General features: G+C 44.1%; 1 protein-coding gene across 5 annotated transcripts in view; it reads left to right on the top strand.

Annotated features, from left to right (window-relative positions):
- INPP4A (inositol polyphosphate-4-phosphatase type I A) overlaps window positions 1-17,293 on the top strand; it is a 1,119,411-nt gene that overhangs the window by 759,126 nt on the left and 342,992 nt on the right. For all 5 annotated transcript variants that reach the window (XM_086934219.1, XM_086934220.1, XM_086934221.1 and 2 more), the window contains one exon: window positions 12,717-12,847. In XM_086934219.1, the coding sequence (XP_086790345.1) occupies window positions 12,717-12,847 (131 nt within the window). The remainder of the gene's footprint in view (window positions 1-12,716; window positions 12,848-17,293) is intronic.

A 17,293-nucleotide genomic window follows, 5' to 3' on the forward strand; every position in this document is an offset into this window, starting at 1 on the left:
TATTGGGTGGAACACCTGGCTCCCATTAATGAATGGGTGCATGCACCGGCCACACACCCCACTTATGCATTAGAAAGACACGCTATGGGCACGCACGCACAACTGTCTACAATACATATACGAAGGGAAGGGACAGGCCAAACAGTTGCCGGCCACTAAACTTACATTGGGAGCGTGGAAGAAGGCCTCGAAAGCTACAGGATGGACACATAGACCTTCGAGACAGACCCTGATATGGGACTGCTCTTGGCTGAAAGAACTCAGTAAGTTGAGAGGCTTCCGGGGTTGGGACGACATAGGTATTTCCTCCTTAGGAGATGTAGTCAAGAGCGGGTCCTTGAAGTCATTTCAGTCACTACAGGCGGAATTTGGGCTACACCTCTCCCAGTTTTTCAAATATATACAATTCAGACATGCATGGCGGGCAGAAAGGGCACTACAGGAGACACTCCCTGAATATGCTCCTCTGGAAGGCCGCTTGCTGCAGGAAAATATCCCCGACAAGGCTGTCTCCATGACATATAAGTCGATTATGAATAATAAACCGGATAGGCTGGCGGGCCTACCGGCCGTTTGGGAGAGAGAGGTAGGGGAGATGGATGATGTAGATTGGGGGGTAGTATTGATGCACCCTAGGGAAGTAGCGATTAAGTCACTACTCCGCTTGATGCAATTTAAGATCCTACACAGGGTGTACTTTGACAGAGTACGGCTATTTAAGATGGGGAGAGTCTCTGACCCTAGCTGCTTGCGCTGTGGAATTGAAAGTGGAGATTTCTTGCATACAGTGTGGTCGTGCCCACATATACAAGCCTACTGGGGTGAGGGCACAGTTGAACTGGGTGAGGTGCTAGAGGTAGATATCCCACTGGACCCGAAGCTCATTCGCTTGGGGATGTCCAACGATGTGGGCCTGGCCCGTCCACTACTGATCTTTTAGTTTTAGCACTGGTGGTAGCCAAAAGGGACATAGCCAGGAAGTGGGGGGCGCCGGATACACCCCAGTTAGGAGAATGGAGGAGAGGCATGGACTTATATATCGCGGCCGAAAGGGTCACGAATAAGGCGAGGGGGTGCCTGAAGAAATTCCGTAAAGTGTTGGGCAAATGGAGACATTACCATGGTTTGGATGGAGGACTATGAGGGGTGCCGTGTGTACATACCTATGATGGATACACAGGAGAGGGTTGCTCGAGATCAAAGGATTGTGCCTCACAAAACTGATGAACTGCTATCACTGTATTAGTGTCTGACTACTAACATGGGGGACTTGAATTTTGATGGAATGAAGGGGGAGGTGGGGTGGGGGGCGCGGAGCCTTGGCTTGACAGTGACATACTTGTACTGTACTTTTTCTTTGCTGAAAATAATAAAAATATTGATAAAAAAAAAGAATAGAACTTGTGGATTGAAACCCATCTGTAAGAGACATACCTTTTTTTGTTTGTTTAAATGGCTTTAATTGGCCTGGTATCACTGATAAAGTGTTGTTGCCAACTAGTACCAACGTTTACAAATGCCAGCTACAGATATGCTTATTAGATATGTGTAATGATGCTATGTCGATTACTTCTGTAACTGAAATCTATAATTGTTTCTTCAATGAAGTTGTTTAAAAAGAGAACCAGCAGGTTTTTTAATCAAAGGTAGGTTTCAAAGGTAAAACGTTAAACATACTTATGGTTGGCTGTAATTAACAACAACACCCACTGAGGGACAGCGGAGTATTCATTTGTGGCAGTGAAAAAAGCAGTGCCCCCTGTAGATTGGGTAAAGGAAAATAGATTTTTGTAAAATTATGCCCTTTGCAAGAAACTTCACCTGCTGCCAATTTCCATGCTCAAAAAATAGCTGATGAAAGTAAACGTCCAGATGTCTACAACTGCTCGGTAACATCTTTTCTAGTTCTCCAAATACCCCTATACTTCCAGGAGTGGCTTTTTTGACACAGACCAATGATTCAAACAGGAAAAAGGATTTTCCCACTTTCAAACATAACACAGTCAGAGGTCCAGTCAGCACTGGTTTTGCTAGTGTTTTCCTTTGTATCACGTAACAACGCAGGGAAATACTTTGCATGCCTTCACCACGCATTTTTTTACCCCGCATTTTTTAAGAATGCTTATGCTTGAATCTACCACGCATTGTGTGTGTATATGTATATGTATACATATATATCTATATCTATAAATATATATATATATATATATATATATATATATATATATATATATATATATATATATACAATGTGTTTGTGAGGGGAGACGTCCACACCCCTGTACTTACCTTTAATGCTTGGTAATGGCATGCGTTGTAAAGGCATATACATTGTATGTGCTAAAAAATGTGTGGTGAAGGCACAATGTGGTAAAAACCTTGTTGTCAAGGCTATTTCCCGTTTCTTCCAGGCATCGGTTTCTTTTCATTATATAGACCACACTTTAGTTCTCAGGAAAATCTTCCTGAATAAGCATGCTTTTTCTGGTAAAGGTTAGATTCGGAATGTTTTTGTCCTTTTGGGTCAACAAGAGACCAGGTATCTTGGCTCTCTGCTTTCAGTTCAACTTTATTCGGATACGATAGTACCCATAAAAGCAAAGATTAATAATACATCACAAACAGTCCATACAAGTAAACAATTAATATGTCTAAAGTGCATAGTGCAAAGAACAAAGCCATCATTTTTACATAAAACATTTAAAACATTTCCCAAATTGTATCTCAAATGCTCAGGGATCCATCATAGACCTACGTGTTCTGATCGCAATTTTAAGGAAAGTGCTAGTGCAGAAAATCAATTCAACATCATCTAAAGCTAATATACACTGATATGCTACATCCAAGGTAATCGGTCTTCTCTTTTTAAAATATGGGTGAAGAATAATAGATTGCTCACTCCTCGTCACAAGGGCACATGTTTTGATTAAAATTTGGGCTATGGCCCAATGGAAAACAAAGTGCAAATCTAATTGTGCCTGCTCTTAATCTGAACAATAGGCTCCTCTCCCAACGTCTCATGGCTAAAGTCGGATACATATGGAGCGGGTGGCAATGCTGTTCTATAACCATATAGTTGTGCACAAGTGTTTTCCCTGACTCCACAACATCCCGTTCTCTGTTATAAAGGGAATATAAAGCATCCTGCAGTTCCTTTTTGGGAGCTGCTTCTGCTGAGATGGGATCTAGGAAGAGATTCTCTCTTTTAACACTACACAGACTTTGAAGCACGCCTCTTAGCCATGGAATTTCCAGTCCTTTATCACATTTTAGACAGTCAGTAATAATCTGCCGTGTCAGGGATGCCGCTTCGTTCTTCCACACTTATATCCAAAAGAGTGCAGGTTGGGCACGAATAAAATCCGTTATAAAATTAATGTTGAGCTCCTTATGACATATATATTGAGGGGTTGAGATTGGGGTACTCAGCAGTTTCCTACAAAACCTGTTTTCTTCCTGTTGAATACCTACAGGTTTAACTGTTCCCCAATTCTCGGCACCATATGTAGCCACCGGATTGCACTGAAGGTTATACATTTTATGAACTGCTAGAAGGGCCCCAGTAGTCTTAGGACGGGGCACTCTCAGAATCGAATTAATGGCCTTTGAGAACCTGCTCCTGGAGTGAGCTAAATGCTCACTCCAGGAGCCGTTCGCAGCAAAGGCCAACCCCAAATAGACAAATGATCTAACACAGGTCAATTTTTGGCTATCTATTGTGATAGTACCTATCTCAGGCTTCTCTGGCCCACTACACATTAAAAAGGATTTCTTAAAATGTACCCGTAAGTTCAACTCTTTCATGTAATTATTAAAATTTTGGACCAGGAGACGCAAAGAGTTTGGGGTGCGGCATATAAGGACCGCATCATCTCCGTAAAGGAGCCCAGGGATGGTTTCTCATTTATGTAGGGGACATCTTGAGTGGCCGTTTTCAAGGAGCTATTCAGCCCGTTGATATATATAATAAAAAGAAGGGGGGCCAAGACACAACCTTGTCTGACCCCCCTGCCTACATCAATAGTCCCCGAAACCTCACCTCCCATGCCAAGCCTTACTTGTGCCTGGAGGTCTTTGTGTAGGTACGCTAAAAGTTTACTAGTGGCTCATCCAACCCTCCAGCCAAAAGGATTGTCCACAGCTTTGCCCTGTTCACGAAGTCAAAAGCTGTGGACAAATCCATAAAAGCAATATAAATAGGGGACTTCCGTGCAATGGTATATTTCCCAACAATTAGATTTAGGTTGAGACATTGTTCGATTGTTCCAACCTTACACCTGAAGCCCAATTGACATGGATCTAAAATAGCATTTGCTTCTGTCCATGCCAAAATGTTATTGTACAGGACTCGTCCTAATATTTTAAGGGTGTTGTCTATTAGGGAAATTGGTCTGTAATTACATGGAAGGGATCTATCTCCTTTCTTAAAAATCGGCACTATTATACTCCTAGCCCAAGTGCCGGGTAATTTTGCCACAGTTAGACTGTCAATTTAGAGAGTGGATTACGACCTCCCTAGACTCCGTACTCCCAATCAGAACTCGGGAGGACAAAAACGGGAAACCAGGCTCTGCACCGTGGTACACCCCGGAACTCCGACTACTCCGTAAAAACTGTAAGAGAGCCGAACGGCTATGGAGAAAAAACTGGCAGCACGCCAGCAAAGAAGCCTACCAAATCGCAGTTAGACTTTACAAAACTGCCATTAGACGCTCCAAAGCTTCTCACTACGACACCCGGATAAAAGAATCCTCCAACGCAGCCAGGGAATCCTTCATTATCGTAAAAGAGCTACTGAAAGTACCAACCACTCCCTCCACCACCACCCCCTCTGTAGACAGAAGCAATGAATCAGCCACCTTTTTTAATGACAAAATTGCTCGCATCTTAGCATCCCTACCCCCTTCCGGTCCCTCTAGCTACATGGACAATAACTCACCCCCTAGCCAGACTGGAAGCAGTTTACCTCCCCGACTTGTGTCATTTAGACCAGTAACATCGAACGAGGTAGAAGCTACCATGACCAAAATGAAAAGCGGATCACCCCTGGACCCTGCACCCATTAGATTCCTCAAAACCGTAGCCACCGCCATAGTCCCCACTCTTACAGAGCTTATTAACAGCTCACTTGCCCAGGGATCTGTTCCAGCCAGTTGGAAGAGCGCGGTGGTGAAAGCACTCCTTAACAAACCCCAGCTCGACCCAGCAGATTTGGCAAACTACCGGCCAATCTCACTCCTCCCGGCCATTAGCAAAGTAACCGAGAAATTGGTCAACGGACAATTGTCTCAGTTTTTCGAGACAAACAACATCCTACGGCAATCCCAAACTGGGTTTCGCCCAGGGCACGGTACAGACACCGCCCTTCTCGCCGTCATCGAGGAGGCAAGGCGCATTCTAGATTCAGGAGGGTCAGTGGCAGTGATCCTCCTGGATCTTAGCGCAGCCTTCGACACCGTCAACCATCGTGTCCTTCTCCATCGGCTGGCGGCAGCAGGGATTACCGGGACGGCACTCAGCTGGATTGAGTCCTTCCTCACCGGGCGCACGTTCCAAGTATGGGACGGCAATCACCACGCGTCCACCCTCCCCCTCACGAGCGGGGTCCCTCCGGGATCGTCCCTGAGCCTTACGCTTTTTAATGCGTACATGGCCCCCCTTGAAGACGTGGTGACACCATTCGGTATAAAAATAGTGAGCTATGCCGATGACACACAACTGGTCGTCTCCCTATCCCAACTAGACGACCACCCAGACAACCTGGCAAACTGCCTTACTGAAATCCACGGTTGGATGTGTGAATCATCTTTAAACCTAAACGGGTCAAAAACCGAAGTGATGCTCCTAGGAAAGCAATGGGCGACTATCCCTCCAGCGGTCTGGCCAGACGTGTTCGGGGAAACTCCCATCCCGAAACACCAAATTAAGACCCTGGGAGTCTGGCTAGAACCCGAGCTATCAATGAAGACGCAAGCGGCCAAAACTGCTGGTACCTGTTTTGGGCTGAAGCGCACTACCCGCAGGATTCTTCCCCTACTCCCACCCGCGTCCAGGAAACTACTAGTCCAAGGGCTCATTCTGTCACGGTTGGACTATAGTAATATGGTCTACCTGGGAGCCCCTGAGGCCACCCTGACGAAACTGCAACGAACACAGAACGCAGCAGCCCGTCTAATCATGAACCTCCCCTCCAGAGTGTCAGCTAAACCTGCCATCAAAGCCCTGCACTGGCTCCCTGTGCGCCAAAGGGTGGAATTCAAAGCCATGTGCACGGCATACAAACTAATCAATGGATCCGGCCCCGCGATTCTCAGCGGCCTGGTTACTCCCTACAAAGCACCCAGATCTCTACGGTCCGAGAATGAGCACCTAGCCAACATCCCAAAATTCAAAAAGACACGCACGGGAGGCAGACGCTTCTCGGTAAAAGCGTCCACTGGATGGAACTCCCTTCCACGTTCCCTCAGACTGGAACCCAGCTATCTGATTTTCAGAAAAAAACTTAAAACCCTTCTATTCCCCAAATAAATGTCCCTCTCCCCTTTTTTTCCCTCTCATCTGGATAACAAACCTTCATAGCGCGGGGATGCCCTCGGGTCACAAGGCGCTTTACAAATCGCTAAATAAATAAATAAATAAATTATGTTATGTTAAAAGAAATTTCTTAAGCGCACTAACACCGATTGGTTTCTTGGCGCTGTCAGTGATAGAGGGAATGACCAGGGAAGCAGGTGGCCGAGATTTATTGGAATGCTTGCTGGAAAAGCCAGGTCTTTAAGGCTTTCCTAAATGACAGAAGGTCAGAGCAGAGCCGGATCTCCAGAGGAAAGGTGTTCCACAGCCGTGGGGCCAGTGATCCGAATCTGCAACCGCCCGCACGTTTGCGCTTAAAAGATGGTATCTGAAGAAAGCCGTGATTGACCGATCGCAGATTTCTAGCCGGGGCATACTTTATAAAAAGTCTCTCAATGAATTTGGGACATTTGCAGTGTAGGGCTTTAAAGATCATGCAGCCTGCCTTGAAGGTACTGCGCTGAGCCACAGGGAGCCAGTGGAGTTTTTTCAGGAGTGGGGTGGCAGGTTGCCATCTGGGCTGATTTAAAATTAGTCTAGCTGCATGGTTCTGCACCATCTGGAGGCGTTTCAGAAGGTACAGAGGCAGGCCCAAATAGATCGAGTTCGCATAGTCTAAATGGGAGATCACAGTGGCGATCACCACCTGGGTCAGGGCCTCCTGGGTGAGAAGACGGCGGACCTTCCGAATTTTCCTCAATTGGAAAAAGCCTTTAGATACTACCTGACCTACTTGTGCTTTGAGAGATAAGTCACTGTTCACAATGACTCCCAGTGTCCTTGCTGAAGTAGAGGGGGTCGGTGCTTGGCCCATTTCTGGCGGCCAGTAATGCGGGCCCCAATATTTAGCACTGTCACCTGTGAGGACCAGCTCCGTTTTACCTGGGTTCAATTTCAGGTGGGTTTGGTCCATCCACGCTTGAATGAACCTCAAGGTGGATAGAAAGGTGGATATAGAGGCATCAGAATTATCCATTGTGAACAGCAATTGCAGGTCGTTCGTATAGTTGAGCACCGTCACCTGTCTATCTCTAAGAGCTTGAATGAGTGGAAAGATGTAGAGATTAAACAGGTGAGGTGACAGGGAAGAACCCTGGGGTACACCACATGTGATGGTCTGAGTGGTGCCCACCAGGTCACCCATGCGGACTGTTAAAAACGTTCAAAAGCAAAGGGTCCCAGAAATCCGGATTCCACTTGATTAAATCAATAGGGAGCCAGTCTGGCCCCGGCGCTCTATTGCCTAAGCTCTGATTGATTGCTTGTACAACTTCTAAAATACTTATTTCTATAGGTAAAGGGCTAACTGGAGCTTAGGTTGCCTCACTTGATAACGGTGTGGCATAAATTTCTGAAAAATGTTCAACCCATGCATCACTAGAAATGTTGCAGCTAATCTGGGTGGATGTCTGGCCCATGGATCGAAGGTCCCTTACTGCTGCCCAGAAGATGTTACTCTTTTTTTGGTTGGCAGCCTCGGAAAGTTTTTCCCAGCGTTCACTCAAGAGATCCTTCTTCCTGCCTTCAGTCACCTCATTATACTTCTTCTGGCCAGTTTGACTTCTATTGTACACCTTGGAGTAGCTGAAAGTGCCTTGCGTAAATTCCTATTTGCTTGCGTGCATTCATGATTAAATCATCTGGGGGTGCTTGCCTTTTGGAAAGTGGGTCTGGAAAGAAGGGTTTTAATCGCTTGACACAATTTAGTGAAATCCTGAATTATCATTACAGGTGAAGATTGCAATGAAAGACAAGAATCAATAAGATACAATTTATCCTTAGCCAATTTCCTAAATATTTTAGAACTATCAACCCCCTTCCAGTGTAATCTTAAGTTATCAGTTGACAACGTTAGATTTGTGGCCCGACATTCTATCTGGAAAGTCGGCCTGGGGGCAGTAGTCATCAATATTTTAATAGGGTTATGGTCTCCGAAGTCTGAGAGAATAACTTTGGCTGTAGCTAACTGTTTTTCTATCAAGGGGCATATAAAACAAAGTAATTTGTAGAGCTACAGCCCCTACCCCTGAAAGTTGGATAGTTAATCAAGGTTGACCCTGCTACCAGATCCATGACATTGGCCAGATTATGAGATCTTATAAATTGGCCAAGTTTTACGCCTCTGCGTGCTGATTGACCATAATAGACCAACTCTACTTCAGATTCTGTGCCAGAAATGTGGCATTAAAATCACCCCCAGAAGAATACCTAAGGGGTCCCCATTATTAGACTGGGTAACCAGGTTTGAAATATAAAAAAAAGCTTAACAAAACTCGTATTTGGAACTGAATGAAAATCATTATTATAAAAATTTACCAGATGAAAATGGATCCGTCTTTTGTAGATCACTACCTGGAAGTCTGGGCTACAAGATGAAATTGCCTTAAAACTTCCCCCAGCAGCCACATTAATTCCTATAAACAGTCCTCCTGATGGTCTACCCATCCTAGGTATTTCGGCTGTCACGCTAAAACAATGGAACCTCTCGATGTATAACTCTTCTGTGGCCCAAGTTTCCTGTAACATGACAATGTCATGCTCCCTAATCATGTTTAGCCAGTCTTGATTATCAAGTCTGGAACGTAAACCTGCCACATTCCAGCTTATGATACTCAAGGTAGCTCCATTGCTGCCTCTAGATGTAATTGTCCTCTCTAGGGTGCCATTAGATCTAGATGGTAAATTTAGTATTGGCCTATCAGGGGCTTGTGTATTAGATACCATAACTAATGGTCAATTCTGTGTGTCCAGGTGAGAGAGCGCGTGATATCTATTCAATTGAGGCACAACTGTTTCAATACTCCTTTTTGGGATTGTGGGTGGTTTATAAAAATAGCCCAAAGGAGTGTGCTGATGTTAGTTGAAGGGGCAAATGATTGTTCTCTAATAGATAATAGACGTCGAATCAGTTGGGGTCTGCTAAAGTTTAAGACAATACAATCTCCATCTATACACTTATTTGATAGGCCAACCCACCCCACTCTCCTGACCATAATTATTTCCTCCATCATGCGCAGATCAAAATTCTTATGTTTATGGAGCCAATCTACCGATTTATTTCGAAGATCGGACCATGTCTCTCTCTGGCCCACACCAAGCGTGGGAACACCAGTTAAGACAAGCACAGGCTGTTGGGAGATGTAAGACATCTGGATTGGGATTCGTACCAAAATTACTAACGCCTGCCTTCGTATCATTAGTACAGGCAGCTAGTACTGAACCCTGCTGAGACGACCTATCTTGGGTTCTGCCAACTTTCAGATTGCTTATAACATCCGATCCTGATGTCGTCCTATTACCTCCATTGATGGGGTCGCCAATTGTTATGGGGGATACCCCCTTATTCCCACAGGTTACACATGGTGCAATTTGGGGGGGTTACCATAGGGTCGGCTGCACTTGGGGGTTGTAATACACTATTGCAATTAATTTGACCATTCAGCGCTAGGTTAGTATTAGTTCCCCCATCCCCGCCCCCATTTGTATTGACAGCCATTAAATTCGATTTGGGCATTTTCTCCCATAATATATCAAGTTTTAAACAAAAATCTCCATTAGATCATCCAGTCTTGACTCAAACCCTTCCATCAAAGTTTCCAGAATTGCGATGCCCATGTCTACTGCATTGCGTCTATTTTCTGGGGTATCATCCGTCTGAGTGGCAATCGAGTGTGTCATCAGGACCTCAATCGTTACACCGCTGCCACCGGTGCCACAAGAGACTCCTATATTAGCATTTTTCGCTTTCTGCTTGGATTTGGACTGAGTTAATTTTGCTGCATTTTTCTTTCCCCTAATTGATGAGGTAGCTGGTGTCCGGCCTCTGGCTATCTTGCTAGAGTTCCCTTGTTTATTGGTAGCAGGAGCACTTAGATTCTGGATAACAGAAGGGGATAGAGGTGGTGTGTGTTTATTTACTAAGCCCAGGCTTAATGGCACCGGGGACAATCTTAAAATTTCAGATGGAATTGGATCGGCTGAGCCCCCAAGTGACAGGCGCGATTGGTGCGAGACAGAGGCCAGGGACAATCTTCTCTCAGTTGCCTGTATCTCGTGTATAAGTACTGATTCCGCCCTTAGGATGAAATCATCCAAGGTTCCAACTACCCCTCTCCGCTTGCTCATTGTATACAGTAAGATCTATTGACTTCTTAGAGGATGGTGAGTAAGTTAGAACTCTGGAAGCAAAGCACTTATAAACAAAAGCTTGTGAAATTCACACATTACCTTCCTCTTTCGATGCCTTCAAACCCTTTACAGAGAGCCAAATGGGGTGGCCCGGGCCCCCTTCGACCTCTGACGGGCGCAGATGGCCCTGCCCTTGTCCCAGGCTTCTCCCGGCGCCACCCGCGCACGTCCCTCGTTGCGTGAGGCGTTCTACGGTTTTCTACGCCTCCGGGCGCAGACGGGAGCTTCACGAGTGCGCCGGTGGTCCCCAGGGCTGCTGGGTAGTGTAATTGTTGGCCGTTGCCCTCACGGCTGGGAAAAAGGAGCTACAGTGTCTGGCCGTTGCCCTCACGGCTCTCCGAGTGCTGATGGTAAGTTTTGTTTCCTTGCCTTGTCGCCACCCGCACCACCCTCGGCGCTCCGCGGTTTTCTAGCGCCTCCGGGCGCAGGCGGGAGCGTCACGAGTGTGCCGGTGGTCCCCGGGGCTGCTGAGTAGTGTAGTTGTTGGCAGTTGCCCTCACGGCTGGGAAAAAAGAGCTGCAGTGTCTGGTCGTTGCCCTCACGGCTCTCCGAGTGCTGCCGGTAAGTTTTGTTTCCTTGCCTTGTCGCCACCTTGGCTCTCAGAGAAGTCTTTCAGGTCTACAGCCTTCAAGATGAAGTAGGATCCATCACTCCTTTGTCCTTCTTCAGACAGATGGGAATTCTTTCGAGCAGTTTGTTTTCTTCTATCTAAGTTCCAAGCAGTAAGGAGCTAGAAATGTTGGGGAGAAGTGACCAAATGAACATGCTTGAGTGAGCAAGTTGACAGGTTTTTTTTGTATTGGTTGGAGACATGTAACGTTTGAGAGAAGTCTTTTTGGGTAAGGTAAAATCCTACTGTTAAATTAAAAAATACAAGGTATTTTCTCTTCTGTAAAATGCTGTATCCCTATTGAAAACACAGTTTTTTAGGTCTTGGGTAGACAGCGAATGCGCGGTCTCAGAGAGATGTGCTGTGTTCAATCTGTGGGCTTCAGCCTGCCCATAGGCTTACCATTTGCTTGCTCCATCATCCCTCTCATATCCTTTGTCCCCATTTGTCCATGGCGTGCATGCGTCATGCCTCTTCTTGTTTTTAGCCCCCCAGAGCATAGACCAAGTACTTCTTCCTGTCAATCCACTGCCCCCATTTTATTAGGTATTTTTTTCTTTTTGTTTGAGCACTCCCCACAAGTGCTAATGTTTTTACAGGCCCTTTGTTTTTCCACCCAGGCTTCATTTTGAATTATGTATAGATTGTTAAAGTGCACTTATTGCAAAGCAGTAAAAGTGCAAGCTGTTACTTTTTTTCCTTGAACCTGAAAACTGCAAAGTTCCCATTTTGTTGGTATCGCCAATGAAAATTGTTTTCATTTCAATTTTCACGCCTCCCTCCCCATCTTTTAATGCTCTTTCATGCCTGCTAAACAGAAGATAAATCCGGCTTGAGCCAAGCTCTGCCTGCCTTGCCTCTCCCACTTTCAGACCTCAGCGCTGGGGCTTTAGTGCGTGTGGGCGCACTTGTATGTTACTTCAGGTACAAAACTGAAGTGTGCGCCATGTACTTAGGATTTTAATATGACTTTCAGTCGTGCTGAACAGCCGTGCTGCTATTCAGCATGGCTACAAGACATGGCAGCAGCAGTAGCTCTCGGATTGATGACAACTATTGACTTTGCCACTGCTTGTTTTTATTGGGACTGTTGCCGAAGTCTGTAACCTATGTGCTGAGAAAATGTTGTTAGGAAAGTACTAAGTTATAATGTTTTTGTTAAGAACTATAGTGCTGAAACTTGGAATCAATAGTTAAACACTTCTGAAGGCATACATTATGTTCCTGAATTAGATAGCCTATGAGATATAGTTGGCCTATGTTTAATATTGTGCTAATAATATCGTAACTGCATAAATTGACACTTAGTGCCTAACATTTGTTGTTTCTGTTCTTCGGACTCTAGGGTATGTGAACTGGAAGAGCTGGGGGATCTCTCTCCCTGCTGGGAAAACCTTCGCAGGCAGATTGTTACTCAATATCAAACAATCATATTAACCTACCAGGAGAACCTTACAGATTTGCATCAGTACAAAGGTAACGGAATATCGGCTGTGCCCCAGTGACAGGGTCATGCCACAGGTTTCTTTTATGTAGCGGTGTGTTTTTGGGATCTGCGTACTCTGGTGAAGTGAACATTAAGAGTTTGATTGTCCTGTTGTACGCCATAAACGTTGTTAGTAAAAAGAAACACACCTACTGTATATCCTATGGGCTTTGTCACCTCTTAATGTTTGGCCGAAAGTGTTAAGAAATGTATTGAAACCTCAGGGAGAGAGTTAACTTCATAGGCTCATCAGTGTTTTTTTCTTCAAAAAATAGTACTTAGGCACTGATTATAGGTCGGGTCACATATATCTCCGTTTTCCACACCCGATTTTTCTGGGTTTGTGAACACCGGATCTGATTTGAATGGGCAGAATTCCCAGTTTATACAATCTCTTGAGGCTTCATCTTCAACAACAACCTGGTATCAGAACCCGGCTCCGCCTGACCTTTTTCTGGGGCAAGTAGGAGAGGAGAAGCATGTAATTATCCCCCCTGCCAGCACTACTTGTCTCATTCCCTCCCCTCCATACACACCACCCCTTTCCTTTCCCCTCCACATCCCCCTGCCCCATCCTATAGCGAAGCCCCACCATACCTTTACCACCTGTTCAGATCAGGTGCTAAATCTGTGTTAATCTACTCAGAGTAGGCAACCCTGTGCAGAGTAGCACACAGTACTACTTTGTCTGCACAGTTATTCCCTATTCCACGGGGTTCGACTCTTAATTGCACAGTGCTGGTGGGGTATTACCTCATGGTAACAGTGATTGCATCCCACCAATACTTGTGCAACTCCTAATCTGGGCCTAAATCTATCCTTCTGGTTTGTTGTTACAGCTTTGTGAACCGATAGAATGTTTCATGTGAGCGACACATGTGAATGTGCCATACGAGCAAACTTGAGGTATAAATAACATACCTTTTATACCTTTATTTGTCATTTTTTTGGCTCAAGGACGTGGGGAGGGAACTCCCCTTATTGGATCAGCTCAAGCTGCATCCTTTGATTTTTATAGAAATAATCTCCGACAAATCTCAGGGTGAGGGGCATCTAAATGTTCCCATGTGCGAACCTTATTTGCTAAGTAAATTGTAATTTGGTACACGGCTATCAAATCCTCTCATTTGTTTCCTAGACTAATAGAAAAACATTTAAAGAGGCAAAGTTAGGGCACTGGAAAAATACAATCCTATATCACTGGATATAGAAAAACATGATGTACTTTCAGAGAAGTTTTGTATTTCTTGTGTGGGTGTTAGAGCCTTGCCACAAATGGAGGGGTGATCTGCTTGTGTAGATGGGGAAAATAACTAGATGGAATTAAATTGGCTGCACTTCGGCAATAAAATTGCTCAGATTACTGTTTCATGCCGTAAAGCTTTTCTGACAGTTTGTTTTGTAATTTGACATTAGATGTATTGATCTTTGTTATAAATATGAATTTATAGTATGGCAGGTCACTGTGCGGTACAGTGACAACCCTCTGATATTGTGCTTCCTCTTTGGGTGGGCCTCTTTTTAAGTGACCCCTCTGCTCTGTCCACCTATAGGAAGCCTTGTGTATTTCACCCATGGTTTAGCCTCATTGATGCTGAAGCAGAGACGTAGCTTGCACTGCTGGTAAGGGCAACTCTACTAAACCTCTCTATCCTGGTATTGCAACAATACTAGGCCATTACATTGTAGGTAAGCCCAAGAAAATGAGAATGCAACAATGATTCCAACACACTAAGTAACCCCATAGATCCTATAAGTATGATTACTTTCTAAGTGGCCCCTTCCAGTCCCCAGGAAATTGAAGCATCTGTGGGCAGCTCCTTTAATCTTCCTGCTCCTGATGTGTATCTCTCTGCTCCCTGTGCATCACCATCTCCGTGTGGAAAGGCATTGGCATGTAACATGTCCATAAACATTAGTCCTCCATGCCTGTCTGTTTCACAAAGTACCCTGCCAGAATTCTCAAGGATAACCAGCCAACATTGTTATGTCTCAAATACGATGTTAATATTACCAAGACAGCAGTCTGTTGGTGCTGTTTGTAGTTTGTATGCCTAGCTATGGGTTGATCCTACTGGGTGGTGCTCATCTGCTGGTGTAGGTCTTGGGACGTTTAGGCTCATCCTTGTCCTGTATCATTTCTCTTGGTTTCATTATATTTATTTAACTCTACATTTATTTTTGCAGTCTTATGTCATGCATGTGTCGCTCAATGGTGTTAGAGTGCTTTACAATAGAGATTTAAAGTTACAATATTTTATTTACAGAAATGATAGGTGTTGCGCATAGGGTACATTATAAGTGTGTGGGGGGAGCAATGACAAGGAGATGGGAGGTCAAAAAGAAGCACATTACGTCAGTAATGAGAGCTTTTTTCGAACTACATAAAGTATAGTAAGGAACATAAATCACTACATTCAAAAGACAGACTAGCTTAATTAAGGAGCTGTAGGAAAGAAGCTCAGAAGATCAAAAACGAGAAGAAAATAGGAGATCATCATGGAGTGTGAGAAAAAGAAGGTGGTTAGAAAACCATGTGACTCAAGAATAAGAAAAGGTGGGGCAACACAGTGAATGACAGGATATTGGAAGTCACCATGAAGAAGGATAGGGCTCTGATGTAAGTACTTAATTAAAAGATGCAGGAGTCTTCTTGAGGTAAGTACAGGTTTATTGAAGGAGCACAGGGAAAAGCGTACAACTCCTCAGCTGACCAGACCACCAACTGCCGAGTCTGGAATGCAACTAGGTTAAGATAATGCATTCAGAACAGTGCATGTATTCTGGAAGGATAAAGGGGAAGGGACACAAAGGAAGGGCTACAACCAGGAGACCATATTGAAATAGGAACATTTACACCAGGCTCCACCTTGTGGTGTTTTCAAAACCAGAAATTAGTTGAAAACAAACTCAAAGTGTCTTTGGAAAACGAGAAGCTTCAGATCCATCTTTAATCTTCCAAGAATATTTTATGTCAACTATTAAGTTCAATGATTTTTTATATTTATTTTAAATGTAGACCAAAATAAAGAAAATACAACAGCACTATTATCATAATTTTTAGATAAATCTTTAATGAATCTAATATACTGAAAATTATTTTTTTTAAGTTTAAATTAAAAAATACACTTTAACCTAAGTTAAAACTATGCATTTTTATTACACAATAAATATTATTAACCCTTCCTCAGCTAGGCCTTTTGCCCTTAGAATGCTAAGCCCTTTTTTGGCTATATAGGGTATGTCATGATTGGGCCTCCATAACTTTTGTTCCACATAAGGTATGCACTCCATATTTGCATCCTTTCTTTCCAACATCATGGGGATACCAAAGGTACCCAGGGTTTGTGGATTCCCCTGGAGGGGACTATGAAATAGCCAAAATATAGCAAAAGTTTGGGGTTTGGGGGGAAAAATAAGGAGCAAATGCTCTTCAAATTAGCGTCTGTCTCTTTTCTCCTAAAAATGGCATCAACAGAATATTTTCTGTGCTAAAGTCATAATTTTCCCGGCTATCGGGAACATGCAGGGCTGAATCCAAAAAACGTATTTTTATTTTACCACAGTTTTGGCATTTTCCCTAATTTATATGCTTTCAACCTACTTCCAGTATGTGATCGAAACCATGGTGAAACCCATGGGTGATCCAGGTAAGCTACAGATTTCTGGAAAGTAGATAACATTCTAACTTCTACAAGGAGTAATTTGTGGAAATCCCTCAAGGCTTTCCCATAAAAATCTAACTGTTGAAATGGAAACATATTGAAAATGAGTACAAAAAAACGACCATTTTTGACAGCATTTTCATTTGTAACTTCTTGTCATGATGGCCAATTTACAAAAGCAGTATGCCATTACCTCCACTACTCCCTTTTGGTTGCGCGGATGTATAGGGTTTTTAGGTATTCCAAGAACACATGGTACACTGAACCAACAACTGAGCTGCACCTTACAATAGTTTTTCATTGTGTATCGGGTATAGAGCAATTCATATGGTAAAATATAGAGTGAAAAATGGATATCAAAGAAATAGATGTATTTCTGAAATAAACACCTGATACAGAGTTTTTACCAGGGGTTATTTGTACATCTCTGAATTTGTGGGTACGCATTCTACCATCTGATTAAGAGCAAACATAAGGAGATAATGGACAGAGTGCTGAAACCTTTCAGACACTCACCCCCAGTCACAGATCTGGGTTGTATCCATCATCGTTCATTAGCTCACTTCACCACCCCAGTTCAGACACAGCTACAAGCATATCAGTCTTGACCCTGTGCCTGATGGGAACAGTCCAGCCCGAGCTTCCAAGCCATGTCTTCCCTGGACCGAAACAAGCATCCTGGGACCGTTTTCGGGATAACAGCCCTCATCAGCCAGGCTAGCTTGAATCAAGTGGCAAAGTGAGCAAGGGGCCCACGTCCCTAAAGAACGA

Source organism: Lissotriton vulgaris, chromosome 8 (genome assembly GCF_964263255.1).
Source record: "Lissotriton vulgaris chromosome 8, aLisVul1.2, whole genome shotgun sequence".
Lineage (NCBI taxonomy): Eukaryota > Metazoa > Chordata > Amphibia > Caudata > Salamandridae > Lissotriton > Lissotriton vulgaris.